The sequence below is a fragment of the Thermobia domestica genome, chromosome 11, assembly GCF_964235325.1.
Source record: "Thermobia domestica chromosome 11, izTheDome1.hap1.1, whole genome shotgun sequence".
Classification (NCBI taxonomy): Eukaryota; Metazoa; Arthropoda; class Insecta; order Zygentoma; family Lepismatidae; genus Thermobia; species Thermobia domestica.
The window spans coordinates 111380751-111401519 of record NC_137464.1 but is presented as its reverse complement, the minus strand read 5'-3'; the positions used below and the strand labels follow the sequence as shown (position 1 = coordinate 111401519).

At 36.0% G+C, this 20769-nt stretch overlaps 1 protein-coding gene across 5 annotated transcripts in view; it reads right to left on the bottom strand.

Annotated features, from left to right (window-relative positions):
- LOC145664358 (protein similar-like) overlaps window positions 1-20769 on the bottom strand; it is a 422904-nt gene that overhangs the window by 153080 nt on the left and 249055 nt on the right. For all 5 annotated transcript variants that reach the window (XM_081730989.1, XM_081730988.1, XM_081730991.1 and 2 more), the window contains exon 7: window positions 4924-5071. In XM_081730989.1, coding sequence (XP_081587115.1) covers window positions 4924-5071 — 148 coding nt within the window. The remainder of the gene's footprint in view (window positions 1-4923; window positions 5072-20769) is intronic.

The following is a 20769-nucleotide window of genomic DNA, read 5'->3' as shown; positions in this document are numbered from 1 at the left end:
ATTTGACTTGATATAAAGTATTATCGTCTTTCTGGAAAGTTGATACTCTCTAGCTGCAGACGACCGGGTTTGATTTTCTGTGGAAATACAATGGTTCCTGTCCTACATAAAATTATCGCTCGAGTAGCTTCATGTTGTAAATGGGCACTGCATTCATAAGAAAAAGCATGGTTCTGATTTCTAGACAAGCTATATTTACTGAAACCACAAAAGTATCCCCCCTTCCCAAGAAGCAACTCGTAAACATACTCTGTACAACCCTGCGAAAATTCAAAGCTGGTCAGCAACAATACACAGTATCAGATTATTTCAAGTAATATTATTCCACTTTACACACAGTTTACAATGTCCAAGGTGAGTTAACCAGATCAACTTTTTCTTCAACGCCCATATATATTACGACTAGATTCAAAGAAGAACGGAATTCTGTATGAACATTATAAACGACATAACCATGGTTGGACAATCTACTTTTACAACTGTTTCTTCCCAGTAGGCTTCTAATAATGTATACACCAGAAATAATCCACTATGACTGTCCACGTCCCACCTTAGTTGTTTTGAGATAATCCAACGCCATATTAAGCAAGCTGCACTTTTTTCAGGGTTTCCATTAAACTGATAAAAATCTTACATTAGTATAAACGCTCATGCGTACTCTTCGAGAAAATCGACACTAAACCTAAAAATTGATTCTGTAAAGAATCATACCAGATATTAATGTGAAACTGATAGGTATGTATACTCTAGTCAATCTCTACACTATAACTCTAGCAAAATGACAGTACATATTGTAGTTAATGAGATAAAGCCTAAAATAATCATTAACTTTATTTTCTGTTTAACTGAAATATTTTCCAAAGGTGATGATGTATTATATTGTATAAGTCGATAGATCACACTACAATGAACACAATGGCATGCTTGATGTTTAAGTCTCTCTCATGTGCAGGTTTCAAGAAAATTGAGAAAATTTTTATGGCGTTAAATTTTGTCGTTCGCTGCCAATCTGATGCAATTGGTAGTTTTTATTTGGAATGATTATAAGATTCTTGGAATGATTATTTATATACTGTATAAGTAAACACTATTACCTAGCACGCTGCATCTATTATTTGAATTCTTCTATACAGACATACTACTTGTAATCATATTAATTCATCGCACTACATATGCTCAACTCGAAAAAACAGGAACCTGATGGTACTGAACTGATCCGACACGCGCCACTTCCTAAAATCATGATGCTTCACCAACCACCAGGAGGTGGAAAATCAGTGACTGAGTTATATGCATTTAAATACAATACATGGTAACAATATAAACAAAGAGCTGGCAAGAAGGTGGCTGCAGACAGTCCAACATGAGGGCTATACTTTGAATGTTCAGCTGCTTTCATTGTACGGTAATAAATGCAAGTATCTTGTGTACCAAAATATTGCAAGACATATGACTAACCCTTGTAACGCTATATATGAACTCCAATTACTTATTTTAATTTCAATAAAAATTCAATCCCTCTTTTTCACCAAGTGATTTATGAATTTAAGAAGTCTATGAACTTCTAAAGTTGTCATATATGGTATTTTTATAACGATCACAGTTACATGATATTACAGTTAAACTTTGAAGGTCTCCTAAGTTATTCTGATGTTTTTATAGACAGGAAAGCAATCTTTGTTTTCACCTGACTACGAGCTCATCTGACATGTTTCGTACATTATGATAAGGAAATTACTATTTAATGCAAGGTTTTAAGATTTTCCAAACAGTTAGCGAGGGAAAGAGAGAGAAAAAGTATCCAATATCTGGTTTCAAGTCTATAAGCATCTTACATGCGGAACACATCCTGAATCAGAGGGCCAAAACTTAGCTTGCACGATTTACTGTCCTAGTTGTTTTATCAAAGTTTATCGCTTCTGTGAGCTTATATTATTTGGGGAAGCGTGTGCAACAGGGACGCTGAAAATAACCACACATCCAACGACTTACACGTGTCTTCGCTTGAGAGGATTTTAAGAAAGGAGATTCTCCAACATATATACCTATTGCCATTTAATCGAACTCCCCACTTTTGCTCAAAATAAAACCATTCTAATCATTCAATACGCATGTATCTTGCTCTCAAAACACGGAAAATATATTAAAATGTATTATATGTTAAAACTTAACTCTGTCACATTACTTGCTCGTAATATTTAAAGAGCACATTTCTTTACTTACAGAATTAACAATATAGATATTTCTTTGTGAAATTCAAAGTAATTAAATATAATATTTTGTTTAACGTTTCACAATTATATCATAGGTAAGAGGTAAGAGAGGAAAGATAAATACAAGCGAACAATAGCGGAAGAATTAGTAGAATGAATCTAATAGCAGAAAACGAAAAAAAAAAAAAAACTGTAGAAAGTTCAAGCATACAATATTATTCACTACAAAATAGAACCAGATACCCTTCACACTGAAAACAGGACTCGACCATTAACTCGCCCTTCTTCAACTTTATTCTTGTGTTTGAAAAAGTCGATGAACTATTAGCAACTATATCCAAGCTAGTAGAACTATAAACAAGTATTTAAACTAATCTTGTTAAATAATTTACGCTCATACCTAAAGACTATAATATTCTCTCTCCGTATGTTTGAAAATGTTTAAAGTATTCAAGTTCCTCACGATATATTATAATTCTTGCTATACTGGATTTCGCGACAAGCGAATCAGTAATTATGATATATAAAGCCTAAATGCCAAAACAGACTTCGAATTTGTAAATAGTTTTTAAGCACGGATGAAATGAAAGCAAGTCTAGCGTTACATCCCACAGTTATGCCCTGTAGGCTACGGAGACGGATAATTATGAAAGTAAACGATTATGAAATAATTGGTGAAATGACTATGTGGAAGGAAAATTAAAATTTTTGAAATAACAGACATGATGTCCACGACAAATTCCTGTCGCCGGAGATCGAACCAGGGACTTCTCGCACCAGAGGTGAACGTTTTACCAACTGAGCACGGATGAAAACTTACAACACTAATCATTAAGAAGTTTCAAATCCAACTTGATATGAGTTAGTTTGTCTTTCATATATATCCATGGATCATATTGTAACGACATCCAATTTATAATTTCTGGATTGAACTAAAACAAGAAGAGAGAGAGTTTTCTTCCGTACTGATAGCTTTTCTCGCTCTCCACCTCAATCCCATGCATTTATTATGCACCATGGTCTACGCAGTTAGAACCTCTATAAAATACTTAATACTGATGATTTAGCATCTCTAGATCTGTAACATCCTTGTGAAATATTGGGAGTATTTCCAAGTTTTATTAAGTCCGTAAGTTTTATAGCCCTTCTTGTTAGTACTTACCAAACGTTATAACCAAATAGTAAGATTTTATAAGACGTTGCTCATTGTTGAGTAATGCATGATCAAATGGTGACGGGAACAAGCAGCCTCGATCCTCATTCCAATTAAACCCCAACAGAATCAGATCAATCAAATCATACAGTGCGACGATTAATTTACAGATGAAATCTCTCTTTTAGTGGTAGTTATGTGCTTAGCAGAGCTTTCTCAATAGCTATATTAGCATATAAGCCTTTGGTATGCGAGATCCGAGTTCAATTCCCGACGAGATTTAATGTAGTTAGTATTTCAAGGTTAGTTGTAAGATCACGTTTCAAATGCCCTTATGCTGAAAAGAGACACTAAACCACAAACAAACCAACCAAATGATATAGTTTAGGTTGCAGAATTTTGTAAAAACCATGCTCTTAAAAATTATAGGAATTTTAATGTTAAGAAAGAGGATCAATAAGTAAAGCTAACTTTTTTTATGCGATGTTAATCTCGGACGTGAAAATTGAAAGAGAAGTACTTTTGAAGTTCACACTATAGCCGGTATATGTCCAATTAAATGTACCTCTAGAGCTTCTCCGTGGCAAAGCGGTTAGCGTACGCGCCTTTGGCGTGAAGACCCGGGTTTGATTCCCGGCGGGAGCTCATGTGGTCTGGATTCCATGTTAATCAGTAGGTCCCGTTTCATATAGCCTCGCTGCTGAAAAGACGTTAAACTGAAAAATCCATAATTCAATCAATCAAATGTACCTCTAAAGGAGAAGAGTGAACTACTGAAGAAAGACTACTGAGAGTGTGTCACAGTCGTCTATTCTTGTCAAGATATATAACAGAGATATAGTTTCTTTTTTCTGAGAAAAGGTAATTCACAGGAAAATGTTGTGCGTGTGTAGAAATGACTATATCGACCACTGCAACATCTTCAGAAGATGTAAGTTCTTTGAAGTGGATCGTGTGAACCTTGCGGATTTGCCACGTCCACAGAGTCCATCATCATCAAGCGAACACGTCAGAACATTGAAAAGACAATTCAAATTACCAGTAACTCAATAATTCTTCGAACACTGTTAAGCATGTTCAACATTTCATATGGACCGATAAGAAATTCTTGCCGACCAATGTTTCAATTCTGATGAAGTTGAATTGGTTGTGTGCAGTTGGCTATACTCTCAAAAGATGGACTTTTATGAGGTATTCTGAAACTTGTGCCATGTTGAGAGACTTGGCGGCTATGTTAGAAAGTAGCTAATATTATCATTTACTTTATATATTCTTGAAAAGTTACTATTACACTTTTTTCAACATAAAATTGTTTGTGCGTTACTTCTTATTGATCTGCCCTCGTATTTATTAGTTGCATCATTAAAAAAAAAAAAAAATCTGTAAATTCGATGAACATCATCTAAAAGCTAATGAAATCGTAACTGTTACTGAAAGTTCTTTTGGCTTCTTTCAATAAATAATAATTTATACATTCTCTTCTGGCATGTTTGTCCCTTTTACATATATATCACTGTGCACATCAATATTTACTGAAAGCAAGAAAACAGGACTTACCTGATGACGAAGTTGACACAAACAACACTATGTGGTTTCTGCCCTTTGTTTCCATAAATCAACGTCGCCTGCGTCAAAACCCAGACATATCCTCCACTCTTAGCAAGGAATCTATATCGCCCCGTCTCACACTGTCCTTTTGAGAACACTAAAAAAGAGAAAAGATATCACAACAATTAAAAAAAAAGATATAAAGATATATATTACGTATCTAGCTTCATTTAATATTTCAAGAGTTTACATGGATATAAACAGTCACCCTAATGACGCCGGGGATCTTACGTACTTCCAATGATGCACGATAAATCTAGCTAAATATGACCATACTTCTTCCATTGTATACTATTTCCTTGTAACCTGTATTAATTATTTACTTCCGGTAATTTTTGAGCTGGATCGAAGAAAATATCAACGAGGGAGTATTAAGAAGAGAACAAGAATAATCTTGGTAGTAATTAAAGACGAAAGGAAAATTATTAGGATATTGCTTTAAAAATATATATATATTTTACGAAATGAATGTGACAAACTATAGCGGAAGGAAAATTAGAATGGGAAAAACAGACTACTTTTAATTTAACGTCCTACGAGTAGGCACTATAGCTAAGAGAGAGAGTAACGATGAGATGGATAATAATGGTGGAATGACGAGACTCAGAGAAACGGCATAACCCCGATAAACTTACGGACTCTCTTTGTCTATCATGTCTATCACAGAGCTCTCACTTTGTAGGAGCTGGGATCAAACCAGGGATAACCCGCGCAAGAAGTGAATGCTACCACTGAGCCACCGCAGTATACATACACTTTTCAATTTCCGTCAAGTGACTTGCCAGTAAGGAACAATACTTATTATGGTGATAAGTTGTCTAGTGTAAGTTTATAAAGACATGCAAGTTCATTGCTTTTTACGTGTCAGTGTTCCAGAGTTCAAGCTGCTCACGAGATGAGACGAGAACACCTTATTTCTTGTCTTGTCTCGTCTAGTCTCGTGAATCTTGAAATTTTCTAGTCTCGTCTCGATTCTCAAAAAGCTTTTCTCGTTTCGCCTCGAAAATTTCTTGTCTCGTTTCGCCTCGAAAATTTCTTGTCTCGTTTTGTAAATTTATGTTCAAAATTTATGCCCTGATTTCTTTCTTAATTTCATCTACAAGTTAGTTATCAGAATCCTTCTGTGACACGAGGCTTCCCGAAAAGTGTAATATAACGTTCAAACCAGTGGTTTTCAAACTTATGAAGCTTCTGAGCTACCGTATCGTTTTTAAATCCTACTGTGAGCTACCAATTATTTTTTAAAACAAATCTTACATGTCGTTGGCGTCATCTCAGTGGAGGACTCAAGGTTAGTCAACCGGAGCGTTAACTCGATCTACCGAAAATGTCCCCGTGAGCTACTAGTAGTTCGCGATCAACGGTTTAACGGTCACTGGTTTAAACCATATTTATTACTGGAGTATATTGTGTAATAACTTGCGCAGCTATAAAAGTTGATAAATGCTCTTCATTGTGTTCGTACAATCACTTGACCGATTTATAGTAGTTTTTTTTTTTTTTTTTTTTTTAAATATATATATCTACTATGAATCATGTAACACTGAAACAGAGTTTGAGATCTAAGACTTGGGTGAACTAGCGTTGGCCACAAAACTCGTGTGTTTCTCATCGCGTATCGATTCTCGTATCGAAAACAAGGCAAGAATTGCCATGTTTCTCGTCTCGTTTGTAAGACTAGAATGGAGATGAGCAAGGGCGCCGATTTCTCTGTAAATTTGGGGGGGGGGGGGGAGGCATTCAGATGCAGAAGGTATACGTATGAGGATTTTAAGACAAATTGCATTCAAATTATACCAAATATTGTATATTCATAGATACAATAGGGGGCCCACATGAACTTTGGGGAAGGCCGGCCCCCCAGGATCGGCGTCCTTGGAGATGAGGCGAGAGATCTCTCGTCTCGTGAGCAACATTATTAAGAGTCAGTGTAAGAGTTGAAGAACTGCAACAACAAACGTAAATTAATTAATGTTTTATTAGCAACAATACAACATGAAACTGCTGTACTATTAACATGGATATTGATCATTTCTATCGGACGATAACGTAAGACATCTACTGGTGCACATTGTTTCACTTCAAATTTAAAACAGAAAATGAACGGAATGTTTAACGTTCCAAAGTTATGGCCTTAAGGCTAAAGGAATAATCCGTAAATGATTACCAAAAAGATTGGTGGAATGAGAGTGTGGGAGGAAAGATAAAAACCTGAGGAAGACTCCTATACGATGTTGTCCACCACAAAATCGCATGGCCTGAAATCGAACCAGAAACCCTTCGCACCAGACACGAGTGTTCTACTATTGAGCCACCATCCCTCAAATTGGAGGATGTTTTTTTTTTTATTTATTAACATCCATAATTTATTCAAACGATTTCCCACATGGAAGGAAATAATAAGTATAATTAAATTATGTTATCATATATATATGTTAACATATATTTGTTATCGCTAATAACATTTTGAGAATGTTTTCTTTTTCTTTACTGAATCTAAATCTGTTAAAATTAACTTTCAATTCCCCATAAGGATCGCTGGCTTTTAAAACCATCATAAATATATTTGAAGGTAATTACGCTGTTTTTAAAAGAGTTAATGATGATCAATAATACCAGAATACGAATAAAATGGTAAAACTTCATACATTACTTAAAATGGTGTATTTGTGAAAACTTTTCAAAACTTTTTTTTTTTTTTTAAATTTACTTTGCTTCTATGATATTACAACAATACTTTTTGCTGAGTAAAATTACAGTAAGTTCTCGGTATTTTAAGCAATGTTGCAAAACTTAGTTTTTACCATGTATCCAGAACGGTTTCAGATATCAAATTGCTGTAAACGGAACTGGGATCTTCACATTTATTGAAAACCATCTATGTAATTTGAAGAGATACTTATCTAAATAGTTATTTGAAAAAAAAGTCATATTTTCAATCTATTGTTACTTTGTTCGTATTCATTCGAAATCCGTCATAGCATGATCATAATATTAGACAATAAAGTACTTTGGACGTCCATTAGCCCGGCTATTTCATTTGTGTCACTACTGCTGTAGAGGGCAAAAATTTGTATGTTTGTGGTACTGTAGCGTCCTTAGTTTGCAAGAATAAATGACAAGTGTGATATTATATGTTTTCGTTTGGCATGTAGATTTGAAATACAGTGCCGGCAAAAAAATCTTTACATTGTGTGGCAAAAAAAATCTTTACATGGAAATTCCACATAACGGGGTCAAGTGCCGGTCCCGCCATAAAAATGTGAGAGGAGCCTGATGATGACGTCAGTCATTAGCGCGCCACTTGCAATCTTCCCTCACCCAGCAGAAGCTCAGTGTGCCTCGTCGTGGCGTTGTACGGCTAGGTAGTTCTTTCTTTACTCTGTGCAGCTAGATTTTTGTTTAAGTTCTTACAAGTTAGTAGTTTTATTTCTTTGTTCTGATTACACACAATGGGTCGTAAAAAACTGACAATAGCAGAGAAATCCCGGGCTTCAACTCTTTTGGAGAAACGTGATTTGGTAATTGCTGTATCCAGAGATCTTGGAGTGTCAAGAGAGACTATTTATCAGCTAAAGCGTTCAGCGGCGTCATTGGCTTCTGGGACTGTACCACGTAGGAAGTCCGGCTCCGGTGCGCCTAGGAAGACTGATAAACTTCTAAAGCATGAAGTAATGTCAAATCCTTCCATAACCGCTGTAAAATTGAAAAACAAGTACCCTGAGCTCCTCTAGAACGTCGCAACTAGGACAGTTCGTGAAATGATCTGAGCTTGCCAAGTCGCCGTGCTGCGAAGCAGGCCCTGCTCACAACGGCAATGAAGAGAAAAAGGCTCGACTTCTGTAAGAAATATCAAGACTGGACATCTGAAGAGTGGAAGAAAGTGATGTTTAGTGATGAGAGCACTTTTAGGTTGATTCGGAATGGATCGAAGATGGTGCGCCGTCCGAGTACTGCTTCATGATATAACCCGACATTTACACTTAAGACCGTTAAATACCCTGATAATGTGATGGTGTGGGGAGCATTCAGTGGTAACAAGGTCAGGGGTGGTTTGTACTTTCTTCCCAAGAATGAAACCATGAAAGCAAGCAATTATACTAATGTTTTGGAAGAGCATTTACTTCCTTTTTGGGATATGTCCAAAGCCGTGCAAAAGTTTCTTAGTAACCATAATATTACTTTGTTAGAGTGGCCATTTAATTCCCCTGACCTTAATCCAATCGAAAACGCCTAGAACGTCATGGAAAATAAGGTTCAAGAGACGCGACTGACCAACACCAAGGATCTAAAGGAAATGATCAAAACACTATGGGTGTCCATGGACTCCACATACTTCGCCAGCCTGGCTGAATCAATGCCTAAACGATTGCAGACGTTGATAAAATGTAAAGGCGATATGACAACATACTAATTGTAATGTATTGGCCACAATAAAACACTTCAATATTATGAATTTGTAATGATTTCTTATTTGTTTCACAATGTAAAGATTTTTTTTTTTGCCGGCACTGTATGTAATAACCTGACATAATACAATTTACAACTTTAGATCAGGTTGGCAACACTGTTAACCTTGTAGTATCACACAGTATGCCGAATAATGTTCCTCTGCCGATATTTGGATAGTACAAAATTTCAGTGCTTTTCATCCATTAATATGAAAATTACTAGGGCGTATCAATATTATACAGTAAAACCTGTCTTCAGCAGAATCAAATGGGACTCGCAAAAAATTCCGTTAAAGATAGATTTCCGGTTAACGAAGGTAGATCTATACAAGCATATAATGGACATACTGAGATAAAATAAGATGTACGTACGTTAGTCTAATACGAATTAATACAAGCAAAACTTGCAATGAACAGAAAAAAATATTGTACACGCGTTAACTTAATTTTTCCAATAGTCGAAGGAGGGTTTTCTGTACACATCGCTGCTTGTCTGCTCAACTTTCCACAGAGACTTTAGCCTGAGAAACTACACTAAGCATATCAGTCATTTCGAAGCAGAGATGCAAAAAAGCCGGCTTTTTTGAATCGATGGTTTTTTTCACATAAAAAGCCGGCTTTTTTGGGAAAAAAACGAGAATTTTGGAAATTTTGGCTTTTTTCAACTTCATGATTTTTCTATCTAAATAGCTTTCTTATAGTATTTTCTATAGTTAGATAAAAATTCCATGACCTGAATGTGATATTTTGCTTTGAAATTCACCATCAAGATGGATGGAGCACATGTTTTACGAATTAAAGCTAACATGAAGAATGTAGTATTTGAGGGTAATTTTAGAGGCTATTTAACTTTATTTTAACTTTTGAGTTATCGACATCTTTTTTCTTCTCTAGTTTGTCATCCGTGTTTCATTTCTAAGAGCTTTTAGTACTCTAGCTTCTAGCGCAAAAGTTAAACTTGCCCGTTTTTCTATTTATCCGTCAAAGCGTACGTTTTTCAATATATCCGTCAAACCGTACTTCCACATTTCTGTTATATTGTAGCTGTGAAGTGATTTAGCAATAATTTTCCGGACACAACCTTGAATACCAATTTATACAAATAATCAGTAGCGGATTTAGAAAAGTACTTTAGGAGGGTTTTTTCTGATTGTTTCGTTTCCTAAAAAGTCCTAATTTTATTTGGGAAGTGCTTGAAGTTTATGAGTACAGGCATAACTAATATTTCGTTTCGTTTATATGTTTAGCAATAATCTTCCGGATACAACTTTAAAAATCATTTTATACTGAGAATCAGTGGCGGATTTAGAAAAGTATTTTGGGAAGGGTTTCTTACTAATGTTTAGTTTTTTTAAACATTCGTAATTTTTATTTGACGGGAGCTTAAAGTTTATGAGTAAAGGCATAAATAATAGATATTTCGTTTGTTGCAGACATTCCGTAGCTTTGGGGAACGGGCTTCAGTCCGAAAGACCGCCCCCCTAACCTTCGCAAAACCGTCACTGCTGGTAATTAGTAATAATAACGATTTAAAAACAATAAAAAGGGTAGTCGCCCAACTCACAGTACATGCACTATTTCTACATTCACAGATGGAATGAAGAAAAGCTTTGTCAGAATGGTCGAATGCTGGTTGAATCCCGGACTTCCCGATAGAAGCGCAAAAGCTAATCACTGCTCAATTGTTGTGCAGTTGTATTTAGCTTAACTTAAATATATTCCGTAGTCTTTTTTTTTTGGGGGGGGGGGGGAGTTCCGTAATGATATGTTGAATCCCTTTTGTTAAAAATTCAGAAAACTTGAGGATTGGGTAAACTGTGATGGTGGTTCTATAAAACTTAACTGTAGAATTTCAAGAATATACAGAACCAAAAGCTCTAGATGTGCAGCCTTTAAGTGTATCATATAGATCTAAGTATTTCTCTTATGTTTTATTTTAATTTTATTTTGTTTCAAAAAGAGGGTATGGAATATTTTGAAGTAAAAATACTACATACTATTTTGCTAGTTATTTGTGTATTCTTTAAAAAGAAGTGTTTACTTTTAGGGCTGGCTGATTTACACCATCTTTTTTTTTTAATAACTGGTTTAAACCACAAAAATAAAAAGAATGAAAAATGCGAATCGTGTGAACTTCATGGTAACGTTTCCAGATATCAAACTACCTACAATAGTTTTATTTTCCTTTCACCTTTTAATCAAGGTGTCCCATGTTCAATTCTCGGTCGAACCAAAATCCTTCTTTCATGCGTAACCCAAGTAGCGGTTCGGATGTCAGTTTAAGCGAAAGTCTTCTCCTTGATAACCTCGGTATTTCGTAAGGATGTTAAGCCTAAATATACGAAACAAACCAAATTGTATATTTCTACATGCCTAAACGCGTGTTGTTTTATAAAGAAGCCAATATTGCTTAAATATATTGATAGAAATTGGCAAAATTTATCGATTGCCTACGTAGCTTCCAACATTAGCTTGGATTGGACTTTCAATGATATCTACGACCGGTACTAAATTTGTAATTTAATACCTCAGTTTTAGCGTACTGATCATGGTACGTTGACCTTTAAATTTTACATGCAAAGCAATAACAGGATTTTCCCGTTATTGTCTTACATTTCAAGTAATGACGGGATTTTCCCAATGGCTAGGGCTGGAGATTCTCAACTTAAGAAATTTACTGACCGCACTTCTTTAAGCTTATGGGAGTTCTTCCGGCATAACCCCGCTGTTGCATAATAACACCAAGGCGAAACAAACTTAGGCTATTTCTGTGAATATGTAATATAAATACATAAAGCAAAAAATCTAAGTCAAAAAAGCCCGGTTTAAACATCCCCCAAAAAACGGGTTTTTGGCATTTTCAAAAACAGCCACGGTTCTTGCCAACTCTGCTTACTTTTGTATATAGGAGGTTAAAAAATTCTTATTATATACATTGGTTAATCCTGTGGAATTCATAATGTAAATATGTTGAAGAAAAATTGTTTGAAATATTTTTTCGAAATTCATAGTTTATTTTCGATGTTTTATATTATTATCAGCATCAACCACTAATTAAATGATTTTTTGTGTTATAGAGAAGCGATACAAAGTCTGTTTTATCAATTTAAAGCAGTATTTTGAAAAAAGCCCAAAATTTCCGAAGCAAAAAAGCAAAGCAGAAAAAAACGAGTTTTTTTCCAAAAAAAGCCGGTTTTTTTCCGAGCCCTTGCATCTCTATTTCGAAGTAAGGCAAATGTTGCAGTTCCCCTAAACTTTTAACAGAATCTTGATAGTCTTTAGCCTACACTCTTCTTCTAATGATATGCCTTATTTCTCTTCTTCCTCCACCTCCTCCTCTTCTTTCAGATTTTCCGTATAATTCTCAATTAAAACATATATATATCCGTCATGTCTGCTTCGGTTTGCACTGTATCCTTTGCTAAAAATATATCTCCCCTCTCATAAGATGTCAAAAGCTTTCTAAATGCTGCACTCTCAAACTTGAAATTTTCTGTTAAGAGGTTTATTTTGATTTCTGTTTGCGTAATACAGTTTCCGTTTAATGAAGAGGCTTTAACACGATTTGCCAGTAACTTCATTGGACCGTGAAATATTTCCGTTTAACTTAAGTTTCCGTTTAATAAAGGGTCCGTTGAAGACAGGTTTTACTGTATATGGTTTTATAATGCATCTAGTACGAAACCTAGGATCTCTGAACAGATATACAAATATTTCTCAAGTAGCTTTCTATCTGACATCATAGTACTAACAAGGGACGTATGCGAATCGTGACAGCTGGATATTTATGAAAATTGGTACCCTGACTAATTGTGGGTCGCTAATCATCATGGTGATAGTCACTCGGTGCGGAAATGCCTTCTTTATCTTCTACGAATAATACATATAGCAAGCAGAGACCGGGTGAGGCTGTGGTGAGTTACACCTCAAAAATACCGGAAAAGGGCAAAAACTGAAAAATGTATGCAGGTAACCTGATACCTACGGGAGGGGAAAACGTAACCAACATCACAGCAGTAGTGTCAGACAAGCAGTGTTGCTATCCCAACACAAACTTATAGTTTTTCAAATAGAACTTATAACATTTTATGGCATTAAAACAATTGGCATAAAGTTGAGAAATTGAGAGGTCCGTCCAATGAAACGAACAAATGTACAACTACAACAAAACTGAAGAAGGAACAAATACAGTAGGGAGTAAACTACAGCATGCACAGCATCCAGTGACTAACGATCTTGATACGTGATTCACTCAAAAAGGGCACATGTTAGAGTAGCCGTAGAAAGAAGTCCCATGTGACATAATGCGGAAATGTGAAGAACAAGTCTTCATGTAGCGCAACAATTTCAATGGCGTTTGTGTGGAATTGGCATCTCGAAAAATTCCCGAGGGCTATAAAACAAACTGTCTTGGGGTTGCAGCACTGCATAAATCCTGTATGCCTTCCAAACCACAGAAACGACAGTGTAGCACCTGAAAACAGTACAGAAAGCTGTGGCACGAAAGGTAACAAATCTGTGACAAGAAAGTATGTCAGAATTGATTCACAAAGATTAATGATGTATAATAGGTACCAGCCGAGAGTATAGGAAATGTTAGCGTGTGAGACAACGATAAAGATAAAACACACTGCATTGAGGTTACCAGTAATATACAGGCGCAAAATATTTTAAGATAATACACCAATACATACAACAGAAAAGCCATATATAGTATAGCAAAATGTGTACATTTCTCGTCCTAGTAGACCACTCGATATGACATATCAAAACCGTTAGTCACTGGGTGCTGTGGTTTACTCCCTACTGTACATTTGTTCCTCCTGAAGTCTTCTTGTTGTTGTATATTTGTTCGTTTCATTGGACGGACCTCATAATTTTTCAACTTTAGACCCTCATATCTCCCTTATTTGGCAACACTGATAACCCAGCTTTCGCTTATTTTCTTTCACGTTTTATGCCAACTGTTTAAATGCCATAAGATGTTATAAGTTCTATTTGAAAAACTGTAAGTTTGTGTTGGAATGGCAACACTGCTTGTCTGACACTACTGCCGTAATCTTGGTCACGTTTTCCCCTCCCGTAGGTATCAGGTTGCCTGCATACATTTTTCAGTTTCTGCCCTTTTCCGGTGTTTTTGGGGTGTAACTCGCCACAGTCTCACCCGGTCTCTGCTTGGTATATGTATTATTCGTAGAAGATAAAGAAGGCATTTCCGCACCGAGTGACTATCACCACGATGATCAGCGACCCACAATTAGTCAGGGTACCAATTTTCATAAATATCTAACTGTCACGATTCACATACATCCCTTGTAAGATCTAGAGAATAATACTATCTTCATATATATACTAGAAGAAAAGTGTCTTTTCAACTACTTAATTAAGACTAAGAATGAAACCTCAGCCAGAATTCCTACCTGAAGACAGAAGAAAAAAGCGACAGTTTAATTACCAGTGAAAGAAGTAGTTCTGTTATAAAAGAGACTTCATCAAGAAATAAATTAACAAGACAAAATTTCTCTTTTGGCTTGGTTTAATGAACTCATCACAGCCTTATAAAGAAGACAAATTTCACAAATTAATTTTCAGTTGATAGCGTGCCAAAATGTTCCAGACTTCCATGGAAGGAAACCTCGCCAACGTTTCATAGCGGATATTTAAATCTTAAAATGAGAAAAATTTGAAAATGGAAATTAGACATAAAATCATAATATACAGGATCTACTACTACTTCATCAATTTATCATATTTTCCTTCAATAAACACTAGAGAGAAAAAAACGAGAGGAAACTAAAAATTCTCACTAAGAATAATATTTTTCAATGTCTTATTTATTTTGATTCAACGAAAAATATTTATCTATTTACTCTACGAACCATAGCAGTCAAATAAAATTATAATCAGCAGATAAAGAAAGAAGTTACTTTTATCCTTAAGATTATAAAGTAATAACAATTGCTAAACGTTATGGAAGTCTGACCTCTGTTTTCTTCTCAAGCAAACTGGACAGGTACTGAGATTCGTATCTCCGTCACTGGCCACCTCAGTACTTTTGTCACCAGGAGGTTTGTTTAAGTTTAAAGTAGTTAATATTTATAAGAATGTGTTGACTGAAGTGACGAAAAAAAAAAAAAAAAATTACAAGAACATCAGTAGGGTAGACTCGACACAGGTGTTAGTGGTGTTCGTCACTACAAATCAGAATTTTTTCTGTTCTTTAAACCAGTGGATCCTAACGTTTTTTGAATGACGACACAATTTATTGAACGCCCAACGACATCGCGAAACACTAGTTTATTTTATTAACAATAACATAAATTATAGAAGTTTAAGTTTCAATAAGGTAATAAAACAATGTAGTACTTAGCATTGTTGATGCTGCTGCAGGTACTGTCTGGAATAACCTGTCTTGCAATTGATTTTAACTAATTATTATATGCTACATGATTTTTTAATTTTAAAATTTCGCAAGACACTGGTTGGGAACCGCTACTTTAAACTAATACGCCATTAACTGTTACATTTCTTGATAAGTTTGTCAACGTTTGAGTAAGTTCTTTGAAAATGTTTGCTCCCACATTTCTTTGGACTGGCTCTTTTGGTTTCCTACCCGTGTAGAGGCTTCTGTCAACAGCGTGTGATGTAGACCTGCGTTCGGTTCCCGGTGGGAGATTACGTGGGTCGGATCCCACGTTAAGCTGTAGGTTCACGTGTCATGTAGCCTCGGTGATGGACGAAACCATATACTCCAATGAACCAACAAAAAACATACGATGAACAGTGTAAGAAGCTTCTAACAAAAAAATCTCACAAAATTGGTACTTTAAAAAATCTCACAAGTATCACATAATGTCACCACCCGTTGAAGCGCCAAAATTCAGACGATTTCACCAAAAACAACAGAACAATAATACATTATAAGCTAGGGCCTGAGAAGCCTTGTATATGAATGAAAAGGGTATAAGTGAATGAATATGACTATTGACAATCAGAGGATTACAGAAAAAAACAACCACATAGACATACACTGACATGTGTTATCAGAACAAACAAAGAACTCGATGCAGGGACTCGGAGGCCCTACTTAGGCATCAAAGAGTTAACTATGGAACACAATATCTGACAAGGGCACACACTGGTTTTGATGCCCTGCCTGATTCTGGTGGCATTCTTGTATTTCCGAAATCATTTTGACTACCCTGTCAGCGTCGAATCTCCTACAGCTGGGAAACTGTCGTTGATTTATTTGTGTGTACTAATAAACCCTTGATAGAAAAATGCCACTGTATTTCATCGCACAATATCAATGATGAATTCAGGTCATCACGCAATTTAAGAATTTCTTCCCAAAGAATTTGTACACATTTCAACACAATACTACATTCACCGCAGTGTGTTTACAATAAAGCTATGTAATTTTCAGTATCACCTAAACACAAGAATAAAATTAAGTGCAATCAAAATTTAACGTTTCTTTTTGGAACATCCTGTAAATAAGATAATTGCTCTCAAGCTTGATAAAAAATTCTCTGTTTACAATGAGTGAATTCTCTTTTAAATGAAAGCTTTTGTTATAGCCAAAACCATTATACTTTGAAAATTATTAGTTAATAACCATTTAAAAGATCATAATTTGGTTGAACTACCCGAAGGCGAATGTGACATTTCAAGAGAATCCACTTAAAAAGGAATCATTAACAATCTCCAAATTCTAGTGCCGGTATGTTTCCTGCTGTTTTTGATACTTCTTACTAAATGAAATAATTATTTCAGTTTTACGTCCCACATTTACGCCCTGTAGGCTAAAGGAGACAGATGATTAATGAAAGTGGGTGATTATGAAAGGAATTAATGGAACGAGAATGTGGGAGAAGACGGGAAACCCCAGAAAACTCACTGATCCATTTTATCTATCAGAAACTCAATGGCCTGCGATCCACCAAGAAATCCTTTGCTTACTAGAGGTAGGCGCTCTACTGCCACTGTTACCCCAACATGCCTTCTATTAGTTGCAAAATAACAGTGCATACAATAACAACTGTTTCCTACGAAATAGTAATTATACACGATACCCTTACCTAATGAGAATTACAGCAGGAAGTCGCTATTTAATTCAATTATACATAAATAGCAAAAGAACAAAATGGATATAATCAAAGGTCAAATCTACCAACGAAGCTTTCAATTTTTTTCAACGACAAACCTTCCATTGTGTAAACTTCAGACAAGTAATTTACAGCAATGAACATGACTTTTAAAAATAGGTACTTCCATCGAATTAGTTTTTAGATCAAAGTATTTCTCCACCTATTGTCTTCAATGTCTTGTTTGCTTAACTTCAATGTTCCATTCGAATCTCATTACCATAATACACCCTCTTAATGCTGGTTCTTACAATTCTCTTGGTAACTTTATTCCTCAAAAACTTCCGTCTTTTGACATGACAAGAACAGCTGATACCCTCTCCGTCTCGCAAAAATTAACTAATGAAAGGCCTTTCAGTTGCGAGTCTTATCTTTCCCTACTTAAACTCAACGAAACGTCGCGACAAATGTCTGTATTAGTGACACTAGGAGAATCTAACACGAAAATACAGACTCCAATGAAAATTTCCAGTTATATTTACAATATGAATTTTATTTAGGACACCTAAAAGAATTATGTATGATTAGCAGATTACATACCTTTTTTGTCTTCAACTATTGTTTTCTCTCAACCTAACTGATCATTAAAATCACAAGATATTTGCAGTATGTAATGACATTATTATTTCTGTTAAAAAAAAAAAAAAAAAAAAAACAACTCTAAATCAACAAATAATATCAATATTTAGAAAACATGTCGACCTCGTGTACTATAAAAATCGGACATGCTATTTTCAGCTAACAAATATTATATGTCATGTTCATTAAGTAATGAATATTATGCTACTGTATTTCTCAGTCAAAAATTATATCTATGGCCTTTCAATTGATTATTTCATATTACTACTTTTCATGTTCTAGGCCGCTATGTTCTCCAAATTTTGACATTGCCTTTCCTTTATATATTTGTCAAATGAATCTATCTGTCATTAGCACTAAAGTTCAAGAATTTTTTTCTCGCTTTTACACTAAAAGAGGGAGAAAATTGCACAAACTCAGAATGACTCATTCAACTAATATACATTCCTTCAAAGTTATTTCAGTACCAAGAATTTTATTTAGTTTACAAGATGCTGTCAGGCAGCCATCTACTGTACCGACTGCTTCATTCAAATGATTATTTTCTGTCCTTAATATCAGTTCTCTCTTTATGACATAGTATAAAGGACGTCTCGTTGATTTGCGGGGTCAAAGACGTAGGTGAGAATTCAATATCCAGTAAAAGTGAAAATAAATTATTTTGCAATAACTAACTTTTTTTCTATCAATAATAGTAATATCCTGCTATTTGCAAGTGTACTTGACTCTTCGAATATCCAGTGAAATATAATTATTCGAATAATTGTATGAATATCGATATATTTGAATAACATCAGACAAATATATGAATAATTTTAACAGCACTAATTCAAATCATATTGATATATCACCACCTTGTTGTGCTTAGACAATTCACTGATCACCTATGACGGATGAATCAGATATGCAGAGGTTGTTCAGCCTACGTTTGGCAGATTTTGTTCCTTCCCCCCTCCCGGGCAGAATGGACTCACCCGACTTGGCTCGTGGCGTCCTGCAGTGTTGTGTAAGTGGCTTCCTGGGAACGGAGTTGTTTTTCCGCTCGGACGACAATAACGCACAAAACAGGACTATTGTTGTGAGTGTTGTGTTAAATTTGTTTCCAAGTGTGTGGGTTTCCGCTCTGTGACCAAAATACCGCCCAAACTAAGCCGGTTTTGGGAAGGCTATGTTGCGGCTCTTTATGGCGTCCACTTTAGTGTTTCTGTCATTAGAAAACAGTGCAAGAAGAATGGTTGCAACATCAGTTTAAGTGGAATAAAAAATGTTATTAAAAACTACAAGGGCAACGAAGCTCCACCATTTGGATCACCAACGAAGTTGCCTAGGAAGCGGGAATGCACCAAGGCCACCTCCAGCATGCAGAAGAAACTTCGTAAAATGGCAATGCAAGAAAATCCGCCAACACAAAGGCGTATGGCTAATCGTCTTGTGTCTTTGGGGACTGTGAGCCGGATATTACACCATCAACTCAAGCTGGGAAAAGTCACGAAAGCTCGCAGCCATCTTCTCACGGATGCCCACCAAAAGGAACGAAAGTGTAACGCCCGGAAGCTGTACGAACGGCATCTGGCAAAACAAAGGTGGATGTACGTCGTAACGCTCGATGAAGCATGGATTACCTTTCCGACTGCAGCAAACCGAGAGCCATCATGTACCGAGAGAAAGGCGCCAACAATTTCAGAAGGTGGGTCCGTGTCTGTAAAGAATCCTTCCCAAAAGGGTTCATGGTCGTTACTGGCTACTGTTACCGAGGTAAACTGAAGATTCGTAGGGTGGCGAAGAACTGCAAAATAAATCCGCAGTATTTTCAGGAGCAGATCATGCGGCCGATCTACGAGCATGAGATTCCAACAATGTACGGAAATGACGCCAATCTGGTGCGCATTCACATGGACAAGGCCTTATCACATACCCCACGATCGTCCCTCACATTCTACAGGAAAGATGGAGAAGGCAAGTGGTATACAGGTGACACCTTTCAATGAGGTACCTGTTAAATCTCCAGATGCAAGTCCTATGGACTATTGTGAATTTGGATTGCTGAAGCAGGCTTTGGGAAAACGGCGTGTGACAACTGTGGAAGGACTTTGGAAAGCTGTGCGAAGGAAATGAGACAAGATTCCCCTCCCAGTTCTTCAGAGAAGCCTATTACAGTGGAAGTTACGCTGTCGGGCTATTGTTAAGAACCAAGGGAAACACATCGAGCATGGATTCTTCTAAATTTTCAGGTAAGTCGAAATTGGCCAAATGTAGACTGAACAACCTCTGTAGTAAATGAAGGATTTTTTTTTTTTTTTTTAAAGCAGGAAGTAGCTATGTATTTTGCGTACGGTTTACGCACAGGCGTGGTACGCCACAATCCCCTGTTTGATTTTCAGCCTGTCGAACATACTCGCGTTCTACTCTAAATTTCTCTAAATTCGTACCTGTAGATATAGTAGATATGGCACTAGAAATTTGATTATTTGGTTACATTCTAAAAACGTGTTTCATTCTCGCGTGAAGACTGAACTCGCCCGACCTTCGTCAGGCGAATATATCAGCGTAATGTATGAGTTGTAAGAGAGTATTTGTATCTTCTCGCTGGGCCAAAAATCCCGTTTAAACTGAGCCAC